The following is an 18,535-nucleotide window of genomic DNA, read 5'->3' as shown; positions in this document are numbered from 1 at the left end:
TATCCAGTGTTCATGTCTATGAGTGATGCATAGTCTTCATCAGCTGCTTGTATCCAGTGTTCATGTCTAAGAGTGACGCATAGTCTTTATCAGCTGCTTGTATCCAGTGTTCATGTCTATTAGTGATCCATAGTCTCCATCAGCGGCTTGGATCCAGTGTTCATGTCTATGAGTGATGCATAGTCTTCATCAGCTGGTTGGATCCAGTGTTCATGTTTACGAGTGATGCATAGTCTTCATCAGCTGCTTGTATCCAGTGTTCATGTCTAAGAGTGACGCATAGTCTTCATCAGCTGCTTGTATCCAGTGTTCATGTCTAAGAGTGACGCACAGTCTTCATCAGCTGCTTGGATCCAGTGTTCATGTCTACGAGTGACACATAGTCTACATCAGCTGCTTGGATTCAGTGTTCATGTTTACGAGTGATGCATAGTCTTCATCAGCTGCTTGTATCCAGTGTTCATGTCTAAGAGTGACACATAGTCTTCATCAACTGCTTGGATCCAGTGTTTATGTCTACTAGTGATACATAGTCTTCATCAGCTGCTTGGATCCAGTGTTCATGTCTGCGAGTGATGCATAGTCTTTATCAGCTGCTTGTATCCAGTGTTCATGTCTACGAGCAATGCATAGTCTTCATTAGCTGCTTGGATCCAGTGTTCATGTCTACGAGTGACACATAGTCTACATCAGCCGCTTGGATTCAGTGTTCATGTTTACGAGTGATGCATAGTCTTCATCAGCTGCTTGTATCCAGTGTTCATGTCTAAGAGTGACGCATAGTCTTCATCAGCTGCTTGTATCCAGTGTTCATGTCTAAGAGTGACACATAGTCTTCATCAACTGCTTGGATCCAGTGTTTATGTCTACGAGTGATGCATAGTCATTATCAGCTGCTTGTATCCAGTGTTCATGTCTACTAGTGATGCATAGTCTTCATCAGCTGCTTGGATCCAGTGTTCATGTCTATGAGTGACACATTGTCGTCATCAGCTGCTTGTATCCAGTGTTCATGTCTAAGAGTGATGCATAGTCTTCATCAGCTGCTTGGATCCAGTGTTCATGTCTAAGAGTGATGCATAGTCTTCATCAGCTGCTTGGATCCAGTGTTCATGTCTATGAGTGACACATTGTCGTCATCAGCTGCTTGTATCCAGTGTTCATGTCTACGAGTGACGCATAGTCTTTATCAACTGCTTGGATCCAGTGTTCATGTTTACGAGTGATGCATAGTCTTCATCAGCTGCTTGTATCCAGTGTTCATGTCTAAGAGTGACGCATAGTCTTTATCAGCTGCTTGTATCCAGTGTTCATGTCTATTAGTGATCCATAGTCTCCATCAGCGGCTTGGATCCAGTGTTCATGTCTATGAGTGATGCATAGTCTTCATCAGCTGGTTGGATCCAGTGTTCATGTTTACGAGTGATGCATAGTCTTCATCAGCTGCTTGTATCCAGTGTTCATGTCTAAGAGTGACGCATAGTCTTCATCAGCTGCTTGTATCCAGTGTTCATGTCTAAGAGTGACGCACAGTCTTCATCAGCTGCTTGGATCCAGTGTTCATGTCTACGAGTGACACATAGTCTACATCAGCTGCTTGGATTCAGTGTTCATGTTTACGAGTGATGCATAGTCTTCATCAGCTGCTTGTATCCAGTGTTCATGTCTAAGAGTGACACATAGTCTTCATCAACTGCTTGGATCCAGTGTTTATGTCTACGAGTGATGCATAGTCTTCATCAGCTGCTTGTATCCAGTGTTCATGTCTAAGAGTGACACATTGTCGTCATCAGCTGCTTGTATCCAGTGTTCATGTCTACGAGTGACGCATAGTCTTTATCAACTGCTTGGATCCAGTGTTCATGTTTACGAGTGACGCATAGTTTTTATCAGCTGCTTGTATCCAGTGTTCATGTCTATTAGTGATCCATAGTCTTCATCAGCGGCTTGGATCCAGTGTTCATGTCTACGAGTGACACAGAGTCTTCATCAGCTGCTTAGATCCAGTGTTCATGTCTATGAGTAATGCATAGTCTTCATCAGCTGCTTGTATCCAGTGTTCATGTCTATGAGTGATGCATAGTCTTCATCAGCTGCTTGTATCCAGTGTTCATGTCTACTAGTGATGCATAGTTTTCATCAGCTGCTTAGATCCACTGTTCAGACTCAGCACCTGACACGGTGTCACCCAAGCTTGTAGGTTTACTAATGTTATTGCTTTTAAAAGCACACTGCTATGTATAACTACAGACTCAATATGCCATGCCTCACTGACCTTCATGTGTTACGTGTTGGATACGAGTCTTCATTGTAGTTTGTCAAATACGGTAGGCTGAGGGGTACCAAGCTTATCTTCATCGCGTATCATATCGTGTTTGATCATACAGCTGGCTTTCGATAGCTTTCTGTAACTCACAAACACCATCATGTCGGCTTTATCGCCAAATTTGCTGCCAAGCTCGTCTGAGATGTGTGAATTTGACTATATTTGTGAATATGAACCAAATACACATAGATTGCCGATGTTAAGTGTTAATCTATGCCACAGCTTGTAGGGTGTAGTAAGATAATGGGTTGTGGCAGTAGGTAGGCAATTTTTCACGTATACTGGTGTAGTGATAGCTTCAGCCAGAGTGATGTCGGGCGATTACCGTCGATAATCATCGCTTTGGCTGATTCACAAACAGTATGATTAAACTTTCCTGCACACCAGTTCTGCTATGAAGAATAATGCGTTGACTATCTTTAATTCAGAAATACTGTTGACTCGAAGAAAGTCTGTGAACTCAAGTGACGAGTACTCACCTCCTTATGTAACTCACCTCCTCAATCATTCAGGAGCAAGGTCATTGTGCTACTAGTACATGCATTATCTTTACCCTAGCCTTACAATCTTGAAACATCTTGTTACCAAAATCTACACATATTCAAGCCTAGAATAGTCATCTATAAAGATAACATAATATCAGACGTCAGTATGAACTAGACTTAATGTTCTCTTTGGTTCGATACAACTACTAGACTCAAACGATAACTTGATTATTTCGCCTTTGACATAAGTTCCACACAAATCTATGTTCCCATCGGATAGGCTAGCACCATTTACAAGGACTGTTTGCGCGTAACACCATATAGCAGTGTTACATACGTGAGCAATTCTATCATGCCATGTATCATGATCATCTAGATAGCACAACATGTTTATCAAACTATATTTAGCGACTACTATATCTCTGTGATTCTTAAGCCAAATCATACTGTGACCGAATTGCACAATATACTTTTGCTAAGTAGCTGCTTTGACTAAGGATAAGTTTTGGAGAGCTGCTTGCCTATGTATAATTTGTATTTAATATTAAACATGCCAGTCTTTCTTGGCTTCCCATTTAACACTGAAGCTAGCGTTATGCGTGAAGCCATACCAGAAAAAAATGTTTGCCCAAATTTGAAGAAAAATGCTTAAATTCACATGGCCCAAAGACTATCGCTATCAGTATAGATATGTAGTAGGCACTGCAGCTGGTGAAGTACGGATTACACAGAAATAAACTTAGTACACAGAAATAAACGAAACACCTTAATTTGAAAGTTAGAATGATAAATGCTGTATATGTTAATTACAAATAAATTTTCTGTACAAAAACTTGTTTATTATTACTCGTGCAACACCAGACATTCTGTAGTAATTGATAAGTATGTACCCATTTTATACTATAGTATAGCCAGTTGGACTGTGTAGTGTATTGGATAAATGTTTGCCTGCAGAACTAGAGGTTCCAAGTTCATTTCCAGTGTCATGCAGGTTTTTCATTGCTAAATTTTAATCACTTAATTTGGACGCAGTGACAGACAGATAGTCCAACAAACACAAAACACACATTGAGATTTACATATTATATAGATATGAGATATAAATACATTGTATATGATATATTACATATAATTTGTAATATGTCTCGCTTTATATTAAACATGTTATCAAGGTAATCATGTTGTACAAGGGTCATATTAAAACAACACCTAAAACTGATCGGTGCAAGAAAATACTATGCTGTGTAGGTATATATGAAGTACATGTAAATTTAAGAGTAGATCTATGTGAAATACTGTAAGTACGGTATATATTTTTACTATTGTTTTATGCGCATATACATGTATATGTATATATGTATGCTGCATATATATATATACTAGCGGAATGCCTGGCGTTGCACGGGTAATAAAAAAGTTTTTACACTGAACATTTGTTTTTAATCAACATATACAACATTCACCATTCTAACTTTTAAATGAAGGTGTTTGTTTATTTCTGTGTGTGCTGTAAGTTTAATTAAGTTTATGATATACAGTCAAACATGGATAACTCGAACTTCAAGGGACCGAGCAAAAGTGTTCGAATTATCAGAGCGTTCAAGTTATCAGAGCACTGTCACAAGTCCATATATTTACTTATTTATTAGTAGATACATGTACATATACAAACTATAATATAAATCAAAAGCACATATGGCTTGTTTCAAATTAAATGCTTCTAATGTAAAGTTTAAAACGTTTTCATGAAAAAGTATAGAGATTTTTCTATCACTTGAGATTGGTTTGTTGTTTGAGGTGATGTTATTGCCAGGACGTTTTTCAGATTGACATTGGCAAAACTTGATCGTTGTTGAAATGCTCATAAGAAAAGACATTTTTTTCTTTTGGGGTTTTACCCACGATCAATTTTGCCGTTTCTTCTTGAAGTTTATGCAGATTACCTTACTTTACCTGGGATTCGTTAAAAGCAACACTCCGAGGCAGTTCAATTAGAGGTTTTACGAGGTTTTACGGTACATTCTATATCACTCACGTTTTTTAATAGATACTTATTGAATGTACACACGTATTCTGTGTTTAGGTCAAACGACGAATAGTTTTTTGTAGCTCAGACAACGTATACGTTTAATTACACCAATTTTAAGACGTTTTAAACATTCAACATTCCGACGTTGATTCAACACGGAATCAACGTCGGAAAACTATTCATCACGGGCTAGCCGGGTCACGCACTCAAGGATTTTCGCCACGCACATACAAAACAACATGTAATTTTTGTTTTGTATGTGCGTGGCGAAAATCCTTGCGGGCGTGACCCGGCTAGCCCGTGCTATTCATCGTATCGCAGTATAAATCAATTTTCACCAAACTTTTAGAAAAGTCGTTGACAACAATATTTTGCCGATGGTGGTAATAACGACGCTTGTGAATTACGAAAAGATGAAGTTTACCTCTATGGCTTTGAATAAAGTGATTTTCTAAAGCGATAACAACCGTTTCGGTACCGTTGGGCAAAAAAACAGTTCGAATTAACAGTGTTGAGTTCGAGTTATCTATAGCAATTTATCATTACGTGGGAACGGACCAAAGGAAATGTTCGAATTAACCATGTGTTCGAGCTATCCGTGGACGAGTTATCCATGTTTGACTGGATATACACATACTTATAGCATTTGGGGTAAGTTTGGGCATGTATTTCTCTTGTGGTAGTAGTTCAAGCGTGCTAGATAAAGTGTGAAACATGCATATTTTAACCAATCGCCATTAAAGATTGGCAGGTATAATAAGCATGTGCACAATTATTTCATTGTATGGCGAGTAGGCCGTGTGGCGAGTAGGCCGTGTGGCGAGTAGGCCGTGTGGCGAGTAGGCCGTGTGGCGAGTAGGCCGTGTGGCGAGTAGGCCGTGTGGCGTAGTCAATAACACGTCTGTCTGCAGAACCGTGGTGTGTGAGTTCAATTCCAGTGCAGTGTATATATTTGCAAAGTATTTGCGTAGGTTATATATAAGTATATATGTATGGGATATATATAGGATATATATCTAGGTGTAGACCAAGATGAAGTACTGTAGGTAGATATTTCCTGCTATTGGTAAAGTACTTACTCAACCAGCATAAGACTAAACATGAATTGAAGAAAATATTTGTTGCAGCGAAAAATGTTTGTGGAACTAACGGAGCAGATTATGGCCTTAGAAAGTGCATTCATGCAAGCAACTCACCAGCCTTCTGTTGTCAATGTCAGCTTGCTGCCAACTCATCTCCATCATGTGTGAGTATTCGGTCTCCATTTGCATCTCCTCATCTGTATACTAAGGCAATTTCTGCTACATATCCCTTGCAGCAGCTTTTGCACTGTCTTTTGAAGTAGTATAACTGTATTTCATTTACCTATACATATTTATAACTGAGGTATAACTGCTTCCTTTGCCTTCAGGTTTGGTATCACTAAACAGGCTACAGTGCATGCTGCCAACTCGGAACACCCTGATGGAGATGTGAGGGAAGCGTCCTACCGTGCCTACCTTTATCCATCTGAGTCTCAGTCTAAGCTATTGAATGAACTACTGCTGTCTCGAGATAAACTAGCTAAGCTGGTTGGCTACCAGAGCTATGCGGGTAAGCCGAGTATACCCTGTGTGTGTACCCTGATTATACCCTGTGACTGGAAGTGTTCTTGTCTATCATTTATGTTTGTGTCTCCGTATTCTCTTAGCTGTCAGAATATATGATATGTGGATACCTTTTCATACTCTCCGTATTCTCTTAGCTGTCAGAATATATGATATGTGGATACCTTTCCATACTCTCCGTATTCTCTTAGCTGTCAGAATATATGATATGTGGATACCTTTTCATACTCTCCGTATTCTCTTAGCAGTCAGAATATATGATATGTGGATACCTTTTCATGTTCTCCGTATTCTCTTAGCTGTCAGAATATATGATATGTGGATACCTTTTCATACTCTCCGTATTCTCTTAGCTGTCAGAATATATGATGTGTGACACCTTTTGTGATACTCTCCGTATTCTCTTAGCTGTCAGAATATATGATGTGTGACACCTTTTGTGATACTCTCCGTATTCTCTTAGCTGTCAGAATATATGATGTGTGATACTCTCCGTATTCTCTTAGCTGTCAGAATATATGATGTGTGGATACCTTTTCATACTCTCCGTGTTCTCTTAGCTGTCAGAATATATGATATTGAATATATAGGTCTACCAGGGTGTAGGTCTACCAATGTGTAGGTCTACCAAGGTGTAGGTCTACTAGGGTGTAGGTCTACCAGGGTCTAGGTCTACCAGGGTGTAGGTCTACCAGGGTGTAGGTCTACCAATGTGTAGGTCTACCAAGGTGTATGTCTACTAGGGTGTAGGTCTACCAGGGTCTAGGTCTACCAAGGTGTAGGTCTACCAGGGTGTAGGTCTACCAAGGTGTAGGTCTACCATGGTGTAGGTCTATCAGGGTGTAGGACTCCCAGGGAGTAGGTCTACCAAGGTGTAGGTCTACCAGGGTGTAGGTCTACCAGGGTGTGTGTATACCAGGGTGTAGGCTGCAAACAGCAAATATAAATATACAAATGAAATAAAAATAAGACATGGCATCACTTGAGATAAATAAATATTGATATGATAAATATTGCTATAGTAAAAGTTGTAGCAGTGAAAGCTCAAAGGATCCGCAATTCTCAGATGTAAGAACATCTTTGTCTGTAGGTAATCCGCTCAGTTCACTAGGAATATCAGTCCGTAAACGTCTCATTGTAATTACAACCCTGTTTTATCTTATTTTGTGTTTCAATGTCATTCAGTGTGACCTTGTCCAAGCTTTGCAACTGTTAACAGAAAGAGCTTTGCAAGGGACCATGACAGGAAGCCCTGAAGCAGCCAATGAGTTCCTACAACTACTTTCTGACAAACTAAAGCCCATGGCTGTCCAAGACTTCAACAAGATGAGGATAATAAAGGAAAAGTTGATAGGGAACAGGTCTGAGGTGAACCCGTGGGACGTCTCCTACTGCACCGCTATAGCCAGGCAGTATAGGTAACTCAGCTATAGTAGATATATTTTTGCTTTTATCACCAGATGTGAAAGCTCCATTTTACCACTTCTCTTACAGAGCTGCCTCTGGTGATCTATGTGCCAACTGTTTAGCCTGACTTGACTGATTTTATCTCATTTGGTCTGCTTGTTTGTGAATTGGCCTGCTCTCCCCATCTCTCACTCTCTCCATCTCTCACTCTCCCCTCTCTCACTCTCCCCCTCTCTCACTCTCCCCCTCTCTCACTCTCTCCCTCTCTCACTCTCCCCCTCTCTCCCCCTCCCTCACTCTCCCCCTCTCTCACTCTCCCCCTCTCTCACTCTCCCCCTCTCTCATTCTCCCCCTCTCTCACTCTCCCCCTCTCTCATTCTCCCCCTCTCTCACTCTCCCCTCTCTCATTCTCCCCCTCTCTCACTCTCCCTCTCTCTTCCCCCTTCTCTCTTCCCCCCTCTCCTCCCCCCTTTCCCCCCTCTCTTTCTCCCCTCTCTTTCCTTTCTCTTTCCCCCTTCTATCTTTCCCTCTCTCTCTCTTTCCCCCTCTCTCTTTTTCTCCCCTCTCTCTCTTTTTCTCCCCTCTCTCTCCCTTCTCTCTCCCCCTCTCCCTCTTTTTCTCAGATCCAATCAGATCATTTCTCATAACATATCTCTCTCTGTTTGCACCATTTGAATTATCATAATTTAGAGATAGTTTGAAGGGATACGCTGAAACCAAACATTTACGCATTTCTATTTATCAGCATGGATGTGAATGTGGGTGAAATCTCAAGCTATCTCTCTTTGGGTGCCTGTATGAATGGCCTAAGGCTATTGACTGAAGGATTGTTTGGTATAACATTGCGAGACGTCACACCAAACCCTTCGGAGTGCTGGCATAAATCTGTACATAAGATTCAGGTACTACAACTCAACCATAAGGCTCTATTCTCTGGAACTCTCTGTAGAATTGCCATCATTTTATCAAAGTTTCTTCAAAATTCCAATTAACAGTAGTCGATAGTGTAATATATTCTCTGCTCTGTTTAACCTGGTCCTATTCAGTTTTGGATCACTTCAAACATCTTCTCTGATTAATTCAAAAGCTGCTTTAGTACGGGAAGCTTTTGTACCTAGCTTCCTCCTCATCAGTTCATTTTAACCTTTGACATTGTTAGCTGTGATTATCTCATGCATCATATTGTGACCTTTGACATCGTTAGCTGTAATTAGCTCATACATCATATCATGACCTTTGACATTATTAGCTGTAATTAGCTCAAACATCATATCATGGCCTTTGACATTATTAGCTTTAATTAGCTCATACATCATATTGTGACCTTTGACATTGTTAGCTGTAATTAGCTCATGCATCATATTGTGACCTTTGACATTGTTAGCTGTAATTAGCTCATACATCATATTGTGGCCTTTGACATTGTTAGCGGTTCTGTAATTCGCCACAACTGCCACTTGCATTCTCCTTCTTGGAACTTACAATAAGGGTAAAATCGGAGGCATGAAGCACTGTTTCATGTTATGCTTCTACGTAGAACTAAAGTATTTGGCAAAGAACTGTGAACATATCTACTGATTTATCAACTAAACAGGGTTTTGAGAACTTCAAAGATCATATGTTGAAAATTACATGTGATGGTGAGACAAGTATTTGCTCAAATTTCATATCATGTTTCAAAGTTTTCGTATGTCGATGTGATCATAGGCCGAGATTTGACTGCATACGATGTCTTACTTGGTCGATGTTTAATCACTAATACAATACCAATACACACGTGTGCTGTAACAATACCAATACACACGTGTGCTGTAACAATACCAATACACACATGTGCTGTAACAATACCAATACACACGTGTGCTGTAATAATACCAATACACACGTGTGCTGTAACAATACCAATACACATGTGGGCTGCTGTTAATCACCAGTACAATACCAATACACATGTGTGCTGTAACAATACCAATACGCTTGTGTGCTGTAACAATACCAATACACATGTGTGCTGTAACAATACCAATACACTCGTGTGCTGTAACAATACCAATACACATGTGGGCTGCTGTTAATCACCAGTACAATACCAATACACATGTGTGCTGTAACAATACCAATACACATGTGTACTGTAACAATACCAATACCCATGTGTGCTGTAACAATACCAATACACACGTGTGCTGTAACAATACCAATACACACATGTGCCGTAGCAATACCAATACACACGTGTGCTGTAACAATACCAATACACATGTGGGCTGCTGTTAATCACCAGTACAATACCAATACACATGTGTGCTGTAACAATACCAATACGCTTGTGTGCTTTAACAATACCAATACACATGTGTGCTGTAGCAATACCAATACACATGTGTACTGTAACAATACCAATACACATGTGTGCTGTAACAATACCAATACACACGTGTGCTGTAACAATACCAATACACATGTGTGCTGTCACAATACCAATACACACGTGTGCTGTCACAATACCAATACACACGTGTGCTGGTGTTTTGTTAAGTCTTTAGGCAAAAAAGAGTCGGCATCGTTTTGTTTCCTTTGTCATCAGGTGCACATGAATGACACCGATGAACTATTGGGAGTTATCTACTGTGACTTCTTTGAAAGGGCTGGAAAAAGTGGCCAGGACTGTCACTTCACGATTCAAGGAGGAAGGCGTCTTGATGGCTTTACATACCAGGTGCCTCTGCATGTTACTATGATATTCTAGGCCTCGATCCTGTACTGAACATCTAGTGCAGGTATCTGTCGCAGGAAGCAGGTACAGGTATTTGTCAGAGGCATCATGTGCAGGTTTTAGTCAGAGGCATCAAGCGCAAGTGTCAGTGACAGGTATCAGCTTTACAGGTACAGGTTACTTACAAGCATCAGGTACAAGTAAAAGCAAGTGTCAGTGAAAGGTTTCAGCTTTACAGGTACAGGTTACTTACAAGCATCAGGTACAAGTAAAAGGCAAGTGTCAGTGAAAGGTTTCAGCTTTACAGGTACAGGTTCCTTACAAGCATCAGGTACAAGTAAAAGGCAAGTGTCAGTGAAAGGTTTCAGCTTTACAGGTACAGGTTGCTTACAAGCATCAGGTACAAGTAAAAGGCAAGTGTCAGTGAAAGGTTTCAGCTTTACAGGTACAGGTTACTTACAAGCATCAGGTACAAGTAAAAGGCAAGTGTCAGTGAAAGGTTTCAGCTTTACAGGTACAGGTTACTTACAAGCATCAGGTACAAGTAAAAGGCGCTAATGTTGATCATATATTCTAAAATTTGTTATCACAAACATCTGTTGCAAGTTTGTGAAAGGCTGCATTTTTATAACACCATTATTTATAACATCTGGCTATTTTATTAGTTAATAAGTTTATCTTACCTTTTCATAGACATATCAAAGCCTTGCTCTATTATTAGTTAATCAGTTTATCTTACCTTTTCATAGACATATCAAAGCCTTGCTCTATTATTAGTTAATAAGTTTATCTTACCTTTTCATAGACATATCAAAGCCTTGCTCTATTATTAGTTAATAAGTTTATCTTACCTTTTCATAGACATATCAAAGCCTTGCTCTATTATTAGTTAATAAGTTTATCTTACCTTTTCATAGACATATCAAAGTCTTGCTCTATTATTAGTTAATCAGTTTATCTTACCTTTTCATAGACATATCAAAGTCTTGCTCTATTATTAGTTAATCAGTTTATCTTACCTTTTCATATACATATCAAGGTCTTGCTCTATTAATAGTTAATCAGTTTATCTTACCTTTTCATATACATATCAAAGTCTTGCTCTATTATTAGTTAATCAGTTTATCTTACCTTTTCATAGACATATCAAAGTCTTGCTCTATTATTAGTTAATCAGTTTATCCTATCTTTTCATAGACATATCAAAGCCTTGCTCTATTAATAATTAATCAGTTTATCTTACCTTTTCATAGGCATATCAAAGCCTTGCTCTATATTGTAGATACCAAAGGTGGTGCTGATGTTGAACCTTCCCAATCCAACCAGTTCCAAGCCCACTCTACTGTCTCCTCAGCAACTAGACAATCTATTTCATGAGTTTGGACATGCTTTGCACTCTATGATAGGTGATCTCTACATTCTTCTGTGTTCGTTACATAACCAGTGTTCTTACCGTCTACCTTCTTTGTCGCTTACATAGCCTGTGGTCCTATAGTCTAACTTTGCTGTTCATTATATAGCCTGTAATCCTAAAGTCCATCATCTTTGTTGCTTACATAGCCAGTGTTCCTATAGTCTACCTTCTCTGTAAAGCTGTGTTCACACCAGTCACTTTCAGGCTGATTCTCTGGACGATTTCCTACTGACCAAGAATCGTATCATGTGAACGGTTCGTAGACCGATTTTTTCCAGTAAGAAATTTGATCGGGCGGTGCCTGATCGATTACCGATTCTAGGCCGATCTTCAATTTAAGTAGCCAATCAAATCTCTTTCACAGCGAGCTACACATTGTCATATAAAGTGAATGCCATATTTGTTTTCATGCATGTTTTTGTCATAGCTTCCCACCGGAGTAGTAATTACGTTGATAGCACCCCTGAAGGGTGTTATCAGCAAAATTATCGCTCAGGTTAAGTTATTATAGCAGTAGCATAATAATTGAACCATCTGCTTCAATTATTATACCGTTGCTATAATAATTGAAACATCATGTTAGCAAGAGATCGTCCTCCATATAGTTATGCATAATTAGTGATAAGCGTAGGCCGTGCAAAATAGTAATTAAACTTGCTAAAAAATTTCCATGAGAAACATAGTAGGAAACATTCAGCAAAATGCAAAGCATGACTCACAAATAATATATCAGCTCAAGTTATCTGACCCTGCAAATAAAAACTGGCAAAATCACCCACTCTCAGTCCAAACTTGGCCTAGTGTGAACAAAAAAAATCTGGCCAATAGCTTCCACAAAAACTCTTTTTGCTAATCGGATGGTGTGAATGCCGCTTAGGATGCATAACCTGTGTTCCTCTGGTTTACTTTCATTAGTTGCATAGCCTGTGTTCCGATAGTCTACTTTCTCTGTCACTTATGTAACCTGTGTTCCTATAGTCTACTTTCGCTGTTCGTTACATCACCAGTGTTCCTATGGTCTGCCTTACAGATTACATGGCCCTATGGTTACATAGCCTGTATTCTTATAGTCCACATTCAATTTTTCTTATAGCCAGGGTTTTTTATAGCCTACCTTCGATTTTAGATACATAACTGAGTGGAATGGTAACCTTGAGACCCCCTCAATGTTACCATCTACGGCAGAGTGAAATACTGCTAGTACTGATGGAATGCTATTTTAATGTTGTGTCTCGACTGACTCACCTTTCAGTAGTAGTAATCATTATTTTATATTTTCTACTGGTCAGTGTACTCTCTATCTTGCTGTTTGCCGCAGGTAGAACTCGCTATCAACATGTCACCGGCACTCGCTGTTCAACTGACTTTGCTGAAGTGCCGTCTATTCTCATGGAATATTTTTCTTCCAACGCAAAGGTAAGACAACTCTTTCCTGTGACCAAGTAATTGAATTTTTTTGATAACTTGATCACGCCACGTCCTTTTATATCAACCATTGATCCACTGTTATTTTTTTATAGTTCACTCTCTGTTGAAAGTTTTTTTCGTGAAGCAAGTTTTTGCTGAGGTCAAGAAGATGTTCGTGGGAGTGTTTCTAATATTTGAATTATTCATCTGTAGACAATTTTTGTTGTTTTAGGTTCTCCAAGAGTTCAGTTCTCACTATGAGACAGGCAAGCCCATGCCCGATTGGATGATCAAACAAATGATTAGGTCTAAGTCTTTGTTTATAGCTTCAGTAAGTCATTCATAGTTTATATTTATACAGAGGTAGAGTTGAGAGTGTTATAGACTATCTATAGACTGATCTGTGTTAGCTCCAAGACTTACTAGTGGCATTCAGACATGACTACTTACATGACTAGTGTGCTTGTCAGGAGGAGGCAATTCTTTTGAGTGTGTACCGATGTTGTTGTCTGCAGGACACGCAGTTGCAAGTATTCTATTCGGCACTAGACCAGGCCCTTCACGGACCACATCCTCTGCACAGTTCTAATATAGATGTACTTGCTGATACACAGAACAGGTTCTACGGTCTGCCTCATGTGGAGAACACTGTAAGTTTCACTTAAGATCTCACTCCTGGTTTTCAGTTTATTTAGTATTTAAGGGGCATTCGGTAGTACACCCTCGCATTGTGGCTATTAGTGACTAGATATACTCACTCACACTAGCAATAAAGTTATCACTTACTATCCACTAGCAATAAAACTATCATTTACTAGCCACCAGCAATAAAGTAATCACTTACTAGACACTAGCAATAAAGTTATCACTTGCTAGACACTAGCAATAAAGTTATCACTTGCTAGACACTAGCAATTAAGTTATCACTTACTATCCACTAGCAATAAAGTTATCACTTACTATCCACTAGCAATAAAGTTATCACTTACTATCCACTAGCAATAAAGTTATCACTTACTATCCACTAGCAATAAAGTTATCACTTACTATCCACTAGCAATAAAGTTATCACTTGCTATCCACTAGCAATAAAGTTATCACTTGCTAGACACTAGCAATAAAGTTATCACTTGCTAGACACTAGCAATAAAGTTATCACTTGCTAGACACTAGCAATAAAGTTATCACTTGCTAGACACTAGCAATAAAGTTATCACTTTCTAGACACTAGCAATAAAGTTATCACTTGCTAGACACTAGCAATAAAGTTATCACTTGCTAGACACTAGCAATAAAGTTATCACTTGCTAGACACTAGCAATAAAGTTATCACTTGCTAGACACTAGCAATAAAGCTATCACTTTCTAGACACTAGCAATAAAGTTATCACTTTCTAGACCCTAGCAATAAAGTTATCTCTTATTAGACACCAGCAATAGAGTTATTACTTGCTAGACAAATGTTTTTTTTTACTGGATACTCGCTATCCTGAGCTGTACTCTTGCAGGCATGGCACCTGAGATTTGGTCACATGGTTGGATACGGGGCCAAGTACTTTGCATATCTCATGTCCAGAGCGATTGCTGCCAATATATGGCAGCACTGTTTCAAGGATGACCCCTTCAGCAGGTACCTTCTCTGTTTATTTCCTTACAATCAGTCAGCTGGCACCCAAGGTTGAAGTTTTATGAGTTACTGCTATCTTATGTGTATCATTCAAACCATGTATTTTTTTGCGGTAAAGAAAGTTTGTGATTGTTGTTTGGGAGATACCAAGCAGAAACAAATGCCACTGCCTCTGATTCATTTAACAGGGTCAATGGTGAAAGATACATGAGAGAAATCTTACAGCATGGTGGTGAGAAATTACCAGCCGATATGGTCGAGTCACTAACAGGAACTAAGCCAACCGTTGCGAGTTTAGTCACTTCTCTTGTGGAGGAGACAAGGTTGGCCGGTAACTATGGAGATTGATGATGGTCCACCCTTTATAACCAGCTGATTGGTCATTGCCCAACTGAGAGCCAGCCGATTGGTCATTGTCTAACAGAGAACCAGCTGATTGGTCATTGTCCAACAGAGACCATACGAACAGCGAGTCACATTTATCTGTTTTGTGTCTCCTTACAGCTCACCTACTCTCCTATTTTCTGTTTTTTGATTGACATTCGAGATGGTGCTAAGGGCTGTAGCTAATTATTAACAAAATCAAGCATGAAATTGGTGCTATGGTGGCATTATACATGTACAAGGTGCTGGTTTGTTATAACAGATGAGCAAAATTCATGTAAATATATTCAGAAAGCTAGATTTTAATCCCAACTGACTCTTGTATGTATTCTCAGTCAAAGAGTTCTGCTTTTAGGTGGTGATCGATGCAAGCTGTGCCCCTAAAGTAGTAGCAAATCACATTCATTGGTACTCAGGCTTGGCTCTATTTCCTGTTGAAATTGTTTGACATTTAAGCCTAATCACGATTACTCGTCAGAAAACTGTTGAAATTTTTTTTTTTCAAATTGACGACTCTCTTTGTTGTGCAAAGCATTGAGGAATGTTTTAGCCAAATATGGAGTTATCACTGCTGTCACACGGAGTCTTGTAAGCCTGTCCTCCCAAGTAATTCTTCGCGCAGCAGATGTCTTCATTTAGGTGGTCTGTCACGTCTTCCTCATTCTGTGTGGCTCCGCACTTTTGTGTGTTGGATGTTACAAGAAAGGTCACAGGATCGCTCACCGGGTTATCAATCACGGAGCAAGCGTATTTGCCTAAAGTCCAAGAAACCGACGAGTCATAACTGCCAAAAGTGAATTTGAATGCGTGTATTTTAGATCGCAAGCTCGACACATAGAATAGAGTAAATATAAGTGGTAAACTCTCACCGAGGGTCATGTAGTTAGTTATCCATGTTCCAGGCTGTTTCCATGACAACCGTGTTTTTGAGCCCTGACCAAAGTAGTTGGCGGCTGGCAAAATAGAGGAGTTGTCATACAGTGAATATACCTACAGTGTATGTAATTACGAGGTGTCATTTAATGAATATGCCTACTGCGTAGCTCTTAAACCTACTTTGTGAAGAAATTCAGTAGATTCAGTTCATCAGTGCTTGCCTAGTACATAAAACCACTCACACAGCTGTTCCTTTAAAACTACTGTTCATGATAAAACTCTCGGACATACCCACCGTGTCCTCCTCCTTTAACCGATGACATATTTAGCTATGTAGATGGTGACTTATACCACTACCACTTTTGTTTGAGATGTGTCACATACCTTCCTTCATGCACATGTCATGGCACAGATCACGAGCTTTCTTGCATGATTTTCTTGATGAGTCGTACTGTAAATTGAAGACTTTGGGCAGATTGGCATCTGATAAGATCTTGAAAAATGGCCACGTTTCATGAAAGTCATCTGTCTCTATAGTTAGGTTGCATCGACACCTGTAACCGTAACTTGTCTATAGACCTCATAGACCTATGAACTATACAGTTAATATGCGGTGTATAGTTAGTAGGTCTATGATAGACCTTGTAAACAATTTGGTACAGTTGACTAGCTGATAACTAGCTGATAATCAAACAGTCAGTCCCCATCATCTGCATACTGGTTAAGATAAACTTTATCAATTCTTTTGTAGATTTAATCAGAACATGTCAATATTTTTCTATCATTTGCGATTAGTTTGAATGTTTGTGGTGATCTGATTGCCAGAATGTTTATAAGTTAGAATCGATAAAACTTGATTGCAAGTAAAACGCTCAAAATGAAAATAAGTTCACGATGACATCACTGATTGTTATCGTTGGGATGGTTGATATCGGATATTGCATTCAAGTTGCAGCGTTACCCGTCTCTATTCTGTCGATCTCATGGCCATTATTGACATCATAATCGCGCATTCGATTGACTTGAGCTTTTCAATCGTGATCAAGTTTTATTGATTTTAATCTTGAAGCACCCTGGCAGTCAGATCATATCAAACATTTAAAAACAACGCAAATGATAGAAAAATACCGATACTTTCTCATCAAATCTACAAATTTTTGTGTAAGTTCATCTTTGATGGCCACCAATCGAATAGATAAACACCAGGTAGTTCACTTGTCTATAGTAATAAAAGATGCCACCAGATAGAGATAGCTGATTGGCCGAGAATATGTACACATCTACTCAGTAGTTTGATAGTTGACAGTGGTGTATAAGTTATTATTCAGTAGTTTGATAGCTGACAGGGGTGTATAAGTTATTATTCAGTAGTTTGATAGCTAACAGTGGTGTATAAGTTATTATTCAGTAGTTTGATAGCTGACAGTGGTGTATAAGTTATTATTCAGTAGTTTGATAGCTGACAGTGGTGTATAAGTTATTATTCAGTAGTTTGATAGCTGACAGTGGTGTATAAGTTATTATTCAGTAGTTTGATAGCTGACAGTGGTGTATAAGTTATTATTCAGTAGTTTGATAGCTGACAGTGGTGTATAAGTTATTATTCAGTAGTTTGATAGCTGACAGGGGTGTATAAGTTATTATTCAGTAGTTTGATAGCTGACAGTGGTGTATAAGTTATTATTCAGTAGTTTGATAGCTGACAGGGGTGTATAAGTTATTATTCAGTAGTTTGATAGCTGACAGTGGTGTATAAGTTATTATTCAGTAGTTTGATAGCTGACAGGGGGGTATAAGTTATTATTCAGTAGTTTGATAGCTGACAGTGGTGTATAAGTTATTATTCAGTAGTTTGATAGCTGACAGTGGTGTATAAGTTATTATTCAGTAGTTTGATAGCTGACAGGGGTGTATAAGTTATTATTCATCTAGTACATACCCATCAGTAAAATGGTTTGTAGCGGGAAGCGGTGTTGTTGGTGCGCTGCAAATATAGAGGAAACTCACATTCACATCAATTATTCAGCATGAATAGGGAACCAGAGAATGTGAAGAAATACCAATGCATTCACATCAGCAAAACTACTGCCAGTTTTTTGTTGCGAAAAAATCTGATTTGACCCCCAACAGACCGTGTGATGCTTACCTTTGGCAACCTGTCTGGTAAAGAGCGTTTATCGAGCCCCCACAACAGAACTGATCAGTAAGGGTGTTCACTATCAAGTCATCTACCGCCGAATTGGCGCTACACCTCCCA

The 18,535-nt window shown here is 39.2% G+C and overlaps 1 protein-coding gene across 1 annotated transcript in view; it reads left to right on the top strand.

The window, feature by feature from the left end:
* The window catches only part of LOC137405719 (mitochondrial intermediate peptidase-like), a 29,852-nt gene extending 14,157 nt beyond the window's left edge, over positions 1-15,695 (top strand). Inside the window, exons 5-15 of the mRNA XM_068092081.1 lie at positions 5,968-6,086; positions 6,252-6,433; positions 7,667-7,865; positions 8,600-8,756; positions 10,442-10,573; positions 11,853-11,976; positions 13,303-13,400; positions 13,624-13,722; positions 13,907-14,041; positions 14,900-15,021; positions 15,207-15,695. Coding sequence (XP_067948182.1) covers positions 5,968-6,086; positions 6,252-6,433; positions 7,667-7,865; positions 8,600-8,756; positions 10,442-10,573; positions 11,853-11,976; positions 13,303-13,400; positions 13,624-13,722; positions 13,907-14,041; positions 14,900-15,021; positions 15,207-15,366 — 1,527 coding nt within the window. The 3' untranslated portion in view covers positions 15,367-15,695. The remainder of the gene's footprint in view (positions 1-5,967; positions 6,087-6,251; positions 6,434-7,666; positions 7,866-8,599; positions 8,757-10,441; positions 10,574-11,852; positions 11,977-13,302; positions 13,401-13,623; positions 13,723-13,906; positions 14,042-14,899; positions 15,022-15,206) is intronic.
* Positions 15,696-18,535: the final 2,840 nt, after the last annotated feature.

Source organism: Watersipora subatra, chromosome 10, assembly GCF_963576615.1.
Source record: "Watersipora subatra chromosome 10, tzWatSuba1.1, whole genome shotgun sequence".
In the NCBI taxonomy this organism is placed as follows: domain Eukaryota; kingdom Metazoa; phylum Bryozoa; class Gymnolaemata; order Cheilostomatida; family Watersiporidae; genus Watersipora; species Watersipora subatra.
Note: the sequence above shows the minus strand (reverse complement) of the source record. Positions and strands in the feature narration are given on the sequence as shown.